Raw genomic sequence first — 8,999 nt, 5'->3', positions numbered from 1 at the left:
TTATAGTGAGGTCAGATTGTCTGGTCTGTTGTGGGGGACGCGCCCGAGCCTTGTCATAATTATTCTAGATTTGGGTTGGATATGAGGGGTCGCTGGTCAGTCCGGGCATTTATGGCTTGGTATGAGGAGCTTGTTTGGGTCGGGTTTTTCACAGATTAGTGGTCGGGCTGTCCGTTCGGGCTGTCCGTCTGGATGTTTGAGACCGGTTTGAGGCGGCGAGACGTAGATGCTCTAAGTCCACAAAAACATCAACTAAAAAAGTCCACAAAATATCAGTGGCACGTGTGGTTTTTTACTTTACAGTACCTGGATCTACACGAGCCGGGCTGCACTGACGCGTTGGTCCCATTTGGCATCGAGTCAAACAGGCGAGCGGACTCCCGCTACGGCCACAGACGCGGAACTAGGTAGCCTGAACCGCACCACAGCTCCGTCCGTGTCCGAGACCTCCCACCATCTCCCATGGCGAAGGGCCCTCCAGCCGCACACCCGCATCCCTAACCCTAGGCTAGATCCCACCGCACCTTGCGCGCACGCGAAAACCAAGCACACGCCTCTGACCGCTCTCCCCCAGCCCCGCTGACTCCTCTGGGTCCGCGAGTCTATTGCCTTACTCATGGATTCGGCTAGTAGCAGCGCGCGGACGGTGGCGGCGTGCGTGATCGGCGGGATCGTGCTGGGTGCCTCGGTGGTCGTGCTGCACCTCGGCGCTGGCCCCGCGTCCCCGAGTCTACCACCGGTCGAGGCCCTCCGGCGGCGCATCCGCCGCCGCCGCCGCCCCGTGCGGGTCTACATGGACGGCTGCTTCGACATGATGCACTACGGCCACTGCAACGCGCTGCGCCAGGCGCGGGCGCTCGGGGACGAGCTCGTCGTCGGCGTCGTCAGTGATGACGAGATCACCGCCAACAAGGGACCCCCCGTCACGCCGCTCCACGAGAGGTCATCCCGCGTCCCCTCGTAATTCTAGTGTTTGCTTGCACCATGTATAAGATCGCCGCTAAGTTTTGTGCTTCAGCCAACATTTTGTTCCAATGTGAGAACATAATCAAGGCAATATTTTCCCCTTAGGTTGATGCTTGTTGTCATGGTGTGGGACTCTGCTCTAATTATATTCTTACAATACAAACTGCTGGGGAGCACTTGTGGTTGTTGCTCATTGTCAGGAAGACCAACTTCTTGTGTCATTCTGTGAATAAATGTGTTTGCTGAGGTGCTACCGTGTGGACCAGTTTCATACTTGCATCAAAGTTTTCTTTTTAGCTTGGGTTCTAAGGTGATGTTTTGTGGGTAGGATGGACTGTTCGGCGTTCTCAAACTTCTATGGATTTGAAACATAGAAGTAGCTCCAATCGAATGTTAGAATTGTTTCGTGTGTTGATTACTAACAATGAAAAAAGTGGCTCTAAGTTATGGTTAACTAATTGCATTCTTGTGTTGCATGAATGATTTGAATTGGGAAATTAGTATTACAGTTCTGAAGTTAAAGTGTGTTTTTGGTCAGCCTCTTACAGAAATGTAGGGAAAGGCTGCGTACTATAGACCCAAAGTGGTCGGACCCTTCCCTGGACCCTGCGCAAGCGGGAGCTACATGCACCAGGTTGCCCTTTTTTAGATAGCTTGGCTGGATCTGGATGGGCTAATTGGCTCAAGCAGTAGATAGCTCTGGAAATGTCCGCTAATGCTGGAGTCACTAACCACTTGGTGAGCCTGTGCATTTTTATACGGTCTATGTGGTATGTCTGCTGTGTGCTCTGCTCGGCCGATTGGTAGTAACAAAACCAACCTTGCTCAAACGACATTAATGCATTTTAGAAATTTGGTTATGCCAGTAGCTTTTCTGTTCGCAATTGCGCTTATGATGGATGCAATTCTTGCTCTGGCAAAATTTATCCCGGTACTGATTTAATTTTGATGATTAATCCGATCTCTGAGTTTTTTTCTGCTTGCTTGAAGAAAGACGAGTTAAGCATGATTTACTGGCAGGAGTTACTGTGCTCAGTGCATGCCTTACTGTTTCTCTGCTTCTGCAATTTGTAGATTTAGGTGTAATTCATGGGTTTCTTATGTGCTCTGGTGGTAGTTACTGTTGTGTTGTCACAGCCAGATTTCGCCTCTAATGTAGTGTAGGATTAAGGCTGTATGGAATTTTAGGCATTTCTTCTGTGTCGTGCTTTTTTGCTTCTTTGGATGCACCGGTATAATCCCTAATTTTGTATTGTATTTAGCATAAATTCTTTTTCCTAATGTTTCTATTTTTCTGGGTAATACAGAATGAAAATGGTCCGTGCTGTCAAATGGGTTGACGATGTCATTCCAGATGCACCATATGCCATAACCGAAGATTTCATGAACAAGCTATTCAATGAGTATAATATTGATTACATTATTCATGGTGATGATCCTTGCCTGCTACCAGATGGCACCGACGCATATGCCCTTGCCAAAAAGGCTGGCCGATATAAGCAGATTAAAAGAACCGAAGGAGTGTCAACAACAGACATTGTTGGTACTTATTCTGCTTTAGTTTTCTCTTGTAGTATGTGTTAAATGCTAAATTTTTTAATTGCCATACTGAAATTGAAGTCTGAATGGCTACCGCATTGGAATATCTTTTGGCTACAGTCTTTTTAGCTGCAGGCCGTCTCTGAGCTGACAACCTCACTGTTCACCAGATTTTTATTACCTTGTTTCTCCGATATGCGACTTTAAGAAAGCATTTGACAGTGTCATATCTGTCGTTAAGACTATTTTCTTGTTCCCACCATCACATGCATTCTGACATTTCTGTTGTATCCATTTATGAGCCAGGATGGTATGGAGTACAATTTACATTGGGAACCAATGAGTTGGCCATGGACTCATTTCTATTGCCTATGGTGATGAAAACATTTTACTGCCATCTTGAGCTTGTCTCTCTTCATTGCAGGAAGAATGCTTCTTTGTGTTAGAGAGAGACCAGTTTCTGATAATCAGAGCCACTCTTCACTACAAAGACAGTTCAGTCATGGGCATGGTCAGAATATTGATGACAGTGGATTTGGAAATGGGACAAAAATATCTCATTTTCTTCCCACGTCTCGGCGGATAGTTCAGTTCTCTAATGGCAGGGTATGTCTTATACAGTTTCAGAGTTTCTCTTGCATAAATACTATGTCATTTATATCTGGGTAATGAATATCCAATGAACCTCTGTAACGTGGTTGGCACCTAGTCCTGAGATCAGACACTCGTTCGAGGTGGCTACACTTAAGGTATTCTGTATGTAAGAACAGTTACATTGTATTGAGAGTGAGACTTCCATCTGTGGAACTCCTCTTACTAGTCAAACTGTACAGGTTTTGCCCAGGTAGAGATTTGTCTGTGCATCATAGATGAAAACTTCCACTGAAAAATATTTCATATTTCTTAAATATTAAGCTTTTAGTGTTGATGCACTTACTAGGCATGAATGAGGACTTGAGAGAGGGAGTATTATTCGTGCAGTATGCTTCATCAATTACAAATGCCACATGATTACTGGTTGACGGTTTGAGTGGTTCTAAGTTGATAGTAAAAAATAATGAAAGTTCAATATCCTTGAATTACCGTAAGCAGGCATTGATGTGCTCACAGCTCAACTTCTTTTAAGGTTAAGCGAAGATTGGCTGGGAAAAAGGTAGTGGGATAGCAACTAGAAGGGAAAGATTTAATTTCTTGCTTGCCCTCTTACAGTAGGGATACATCCTTATATAGATCTTCTAGGTTGGTTACTGTTTGCTTAAGAGTAATTCCAGCAATTGCTAGCTGGGCCCATATACAAACTCCGCATAACTTGACCCCCAAGACAAGACTCGTAATTGGACATATACTGTAGCATGGTGGGATACACCTAATGTCTGTCTACAACAAGCATATGCATATATGCTTGTAAGATCGAACTATTCACTTTGTAAACATAGAATTTAATTTGATATCTCTACTTCTTGCAAACTGGTGATAGTTCGTGTAATTCAACTAAATAAAACAGGCCCTTCTTTTCTCAACTTATTTCCTTTTCTGTTGACTAAGCTTTATCAATGCAGGGGCCAGGACCAGATTCCCGGGTAGTTTACATTGATGGTGCATTTGACCTGTTCCATGCTGGACATGTCGAGGTAAATGCCTCCCACAAGAGAAACAGAAAAAAACCATGACATCTTTGTCAGCATTTGGGTGCTATGTCATATGCTTGTCTTGGTCGTATATTTTTTCCACTTCTATGTCATATGCTTGTCTTGGTCGTATATTTTTTTTCCAGTTCTTTCTGCGGGAAGAATACTGAACTAAAGTCTTCAAAACATTGCAATTCATAATTCAGTGTATTTATGTTTTCTTCAACGTAGATATTGCGACTTGCTCGAGGGCTTGGAGATTTCTTGCTTGTGGGCATTCACACAGATCAGACCATAAGGTAAGTATAATGGTTGCCTCTCCTTTTATCTTCTAATTACAATGCTTATACAGTTCATTCACTTTTGCAACAGCCATACTTTATAGTCAGAGACTCGGAGTGCACTGTTGAGCATAACTTCTGTAATCAGTTTTTTTAATATAGCATTTTTTTACATTCATGCTTAATATTTCTCAGTTCAACTCGAGGACCACATCGCCCAATCATGAATCTCCATGAGCGCAGTTTGAGTGTTTTGGCTTGTCGTTATGTTGACGAAGTAATCATTGGCGCTCCGTGGCACATTTCAAAAGACATGGTGAGCTGTCTACTCCACTCTGAACCATAATATAAGTGTAGTATAACATGCTTGATGATATGGCTTTCATGCCGTACAAGTAAAAGCCTAATTTCATATCTAGTATCTTTTTTTATAAAAATTATGGGCTGACTTGCACTTATCCATGGATCTATACACATAGTATAAATCTTATTTTCATAGTACTGTTAAATTCACTAAAATGTATGCCTTGGCTTAGTTCGTCAAATTAGTGTAGACGTGACATGTGAGCTAGGTTTGAGCTTAGGTAAACTAGGCTCACTTAGATATATGCTAGATTAGAAAAGGTAGGCCCGTGCATGTAACTACTTAAGCGGATGATTTACTTTCACTTGCTACTTATGTTGGATACAAAGGACTAGACTTATTTTTGGTGGAAGCTTGAAGTAAGTTACTTACAAGTCACACAATCATAGATGGAGTACGGACTGTAGTCGTAGCCAACAACAGTCTACCCTAAGGGGAGGGGTCGAACAGGAGGTGATCGAGATCCAGCAGAGGGGAGGGGATGAGGTAAACGACGAGTAGGTGAGAAGAGAGAAGGGATGAGCGATATAAAATAATTTAACTCACATGCCTTACACAGCGCTCATCACTAGCTTATAACAACCCGGCAAGTGGCCATTGGTCCCACTGTCATACACTCATGTATAGGCGCGATTAAGTCTCCTCATGACAGTGGGTCTTGCACGTCTTCTTCTCCACACCTTGCGTCCGGCTGGTCCCCAGCCTCGCTGTCTGCCTCCACTTCTGAATTGCCTGGGCTAGCAGAGGGGGAGGGTGTGACATTTTTTTTTCGAGAACACCTCGAGAGGGGCGGGGGTTCCTGCATTTCATTAAGAAGAGAATTGCCAAGGTCACCACCCATGACATGCAGAGCCGTGAGTCTACCCCATAGAGCCGCCGTTGCATGGCCTTCCGAGGCCGCCGTACATCCACCGTCCGCCACTCCAGCAGTCCAGCATCCACTGCCCAGACCGCAAGGCAACCCTGCACAACTGCCGAACCCTGCCGACCCACAAGTGCCAAGGACTCCAAGGCGGTGCCCCCAAGAAGGAGCAAACCCACGTATGCAGCGCCGCCACGCCGCCATCCAAACCTGTGGCTCACTGCCACCACTGCAGCTCCACAAGCCAAGGGAGGAGCCCCTAGACACCCGAGGGCGCCCTACTGCAGCCACAAGAGCACACCTGAGTGCCACCACCAACGGATCTGGGAGCCTGACCCGCGGCGGTCAGGGGGGCGCCGCCTCAGCTTGCCTGCTCCGGCGAGGCGCAGCCGCCTCAAGGGAAGCCAGATGCCCAGATCCGGACGGATCTGACCCCTACAGGCCAAGCAGCGGGATAGAGCCCACGGCACCGCGCACTCCGCCTGGAGCACCCACCACCAGCTCCCTCCGTGCCACTGGCGCCGCCACGGACTGCGAGCCCCAACGATGACGCCATCGCGCGCCAACGGAGCTCGCCACTGCGTCCACTGCAGGTCTCCCCGCGCCATCGCGACGAAGCTGGTGGCAGTGGCGGGAGGAGGGCGCCAAGAGGGGGGAGCCTGGCGGCGGCGGACTAGGTTTCCAGAGTCGCCCCCAGGAGGAGTGACGCGGGGTGGGGGTTCCTCTTTTCCTCTCTGTCCAAATTTTTGGAGGGCGTGACAATGAAGAAGCAGAAAACATATATGCACAAACCCATCAGTACCTCTAAATATTACAAAATGTAATTATGCCAAGTATGAGAATTAGTTCACTACAAAATAAGGTAACAATGAAATGGACAGAAAGATTCTCAATTTCCAATAGGCCACCACTTTTATTTGGACAGATCGATGGCCTTTCATAACTTCTAGCTTTTCCAGTATCCTTTGTCTCATATCCAGCTTGATCTTCATTAAGCAACGCTGAGCTATTGCGTTGCTTTCCGAGGAAATTGTGTTGTCTAATTGGTCGTATTGTCCATGCTAAGCTGCAATGCCAACCATGGTTAGCTGCTAGGTTCTGTGAAGCCGTTGACTCCGGAATCCTGTCTCAACCTAAGGCATTCCTTGTAGTCATAGAACAGTAGTACACTGAGAAATGGTCATTGTGCTCACTGCTCAGAAATGATGTGATCAGTGTCCTCAAGTTATCCTGACTGGTTGCATTGAAGCAGAACGTGCAGGCCCTAACCTGTAATTTTGAACAGTCTTGCTAAGTCTCAGTCGACTAAGACTTCGTTAAGTCTCAGTCGATGCTATATCCATGAGATTTTACATTGAGATCCGTGCAAAATTTTCTTTTCAGTTTTTCCTTTTTCTCCTTGCATGTTATATCACTTGACTTAGACTTGGTTAAATATCAGTCGACTGAGATATAATACAAAACAATCAGATTTCCATCAAATAAAATCTATATATTTTTCATCTGTATAATTTACTGTCTAACCTTGTGTATTATCCAGGATTGTTTAGTAATCACCTGCTGCAATTTTAGTTGTCAACCAGGTTATGTGTGTTTGGTACTCCCTCCGTCCCAAAATTCTTGTCTTGGATTTGTCTAAATACGGATGTATCAAGTCACGTTTTAGTATTAGATACATCCGTATCTAGACAAATCTAAGACAAGAATTTTGGGACGGAGGGAGTATGTGCCAAGAGCTCTCTGACTTTCCTTTTTGTACAGATTACCACTTTTAATATTTCATTGGTTGTTCATGGTACTATAGCTGAGAACATGGACTATACAGAGGTAATTAAGCTGTCCTTTTCTTGGAATATGCAAATGTTGAACCTTGATAATTGATCATTGTCACTTTGTGCACTTCTCAGGATGATTCAAATCCATATGCTGCTCCAATTGCTATGGGCATTTATCATAAGCTGGATAGCCCTTTGGACATCACCACTAGTACTATTATAAGGAGAATAGTTTCTAACCATGAAGCCTACCAGGTAACTACCCTGAAACTGGCTTAGATTGTTGGGTGGAGCCTTGACCTTTTGTGCTGTATGCATCACTACACTCTATATTCTGTGCAAATGTGATTTGCCTTTTGTCGTCGTCATATTAATGTTGTGCATGCAGGAGTTATTTTCTACTGATGTTTATGGTAGTGCATTAGTGTCTGAGTAAATCCCTTTGGATATGCAGCATTGAATATTTGTCTGTCTCCCTGGGACCAATATTTCCTGCTATAACTATGCTCAACAACACGTTCTTTGGTGTAGGGGCTGATATGGTTTGCATTTATTCTGGTCCACTGCTTTGGTGTGTTTTTACTCATGCTTGGTCTATGGTGTTGCTTTGTGCAGAAACGGAATGAGAAGAAGGAAGCCAGCGAGAAGAAGTACTATGACAGTAAAAGCTTTGTCAATGGAGAGTAGTGACTTCTGAATAGATCTTCTCAGAAGACTGTTCCTGGATCTTTGAGGCTCTAACACAGGTCACAAATGAAACCATCAAGTGATCTTCAATTTTACCGCTCCATTGTCATTTTTGCTATATAGCTTAGTGCTTCAGATGCAGTCTTGATGCATGACAGGCAGTGCTGCTGAATTGGGTGCGGAACCTGGATGAATTTCCAGTGGCCACTTTCAGTGCCACTACCTACCCTATCCTCCCCTGTATACCGGCTTCCAGAGCTGCTGTTACCGGCCGAGTTCTTTTTGAGATCTATAGATCTCTGAGAATTGTGGTACAAGATGAATGCTAAGGCCAGTTAATTGTTTGTTTCCCTGTTGCTCTTATGTGGTGGGCATCCAATGCCAGTCGTTTTCTCATATATTTGGTGGAGCTGAGTCCCGATCTTAAACCGAACATGGACTAACTGATATGGTATGCCAGTCGCTGGTCGGTGAAAGCAGCTGGGTCTGATGGTACACCTGGACGGTTGGTTTCGTCGGGATCTGCCGACACGTCGAGATCTATTGTAATCTTGGCAAAACGCTTGCTAGGCAATAACATAACACTAGAAAGGTGCCAGATGGCTGCACCCTGCTGGTTCTGTCCGCGGGTCCAGTATGCTGTTAAGCATGGAAAAGGATGTGGTACCTGTGAGATTTCCAGATGGTGCATTTTTAGCAGCAGCTGGGGCTGCCTGTGTTTGCTCTCTTGTGAGCAACTTCCCACTGTTTGCTGTCCATCGTTTGCGCCTTGCTGCTTGCCAGCACTGGCTTGGCCTTGATTTGGACTCCCTAGTTTTTGGGTGGTTTATCTGTCATGATAGGGGGAGCCTGCAGATGTGGTAAAACAGCTTTCGTGTCAGACGCGTGATCGGCTCA

At 45.4% G+C, this 8,999-nt stretch overlaps 1 protein-coding gene across 2 annotated transcripts; it reads left to right on the top strand.

The window, feature by feature from the left end:
* The first annotated feature begins 381 nt into the window (after nucleotides 1-381).
* On the top strand, nucleotides 382-8,452 carry LOC123091565 (ethanolamine-phosphate cytidylyltransferase). 2 transcript variants are annotated; one of them, XR_006443297.1, is made up of 10 exons: nucleotides 382-942; nucleotides 2,274-2,509; nucleotides 2,930-3,111; nucleotides 4,065-4,136; nucleotides 4,365-4,432; nucleotides 4,610-4,730; nucleotides 7,402-7,467; nucleotides 7,548-7,670; nucleotides 8,031-8,161; nucleotides 8,261-8,452. XR_006443297.1 is itself a non-coding variant. In XM_044513096.1 (9 exons), the coding sequence occupies exons 1-9, from the start codon at nucleotides 617-619 to the stop codon at nucleotides 8,100-8,102; spliced, it is 1,266 nt and encodes a 421-aa protein (XP_044369031.1). In that variant the 5' UTR covers nucleotides 382-616; the 3' UTR covers nucleotides 8,103-8,452. The 2 variants fall into 2 exon arrangements, 1 of the variants encoding a protein (XP_044369031.1); XM_044513096.1 differs by having other exon boundaries at nucleotides 8,031-8,452.
* Nucleotides 8,453-8,999: the final 547 nt, after the last annotated feature.

Source organism: Triticum aestivum, chromosome 4B (genome assembly GCF_018294505.1).
Source record: "Triticum aestivum cultivar Chinese Spring chromosome 4B, IWGSC CS RefSeq v2.1, whole genome shotgun sequence".
NCBI classification, from domain to species: domain Eukaryota; kingdom Viridiplantae; phylum Streptophyta; class Magnoliopsida; order Poales; family Poaceae; genus Triticum; species Triticum aestivum.
This window is presented reverse-complemented; position numbering and strand designations above follow the sequence as displayed.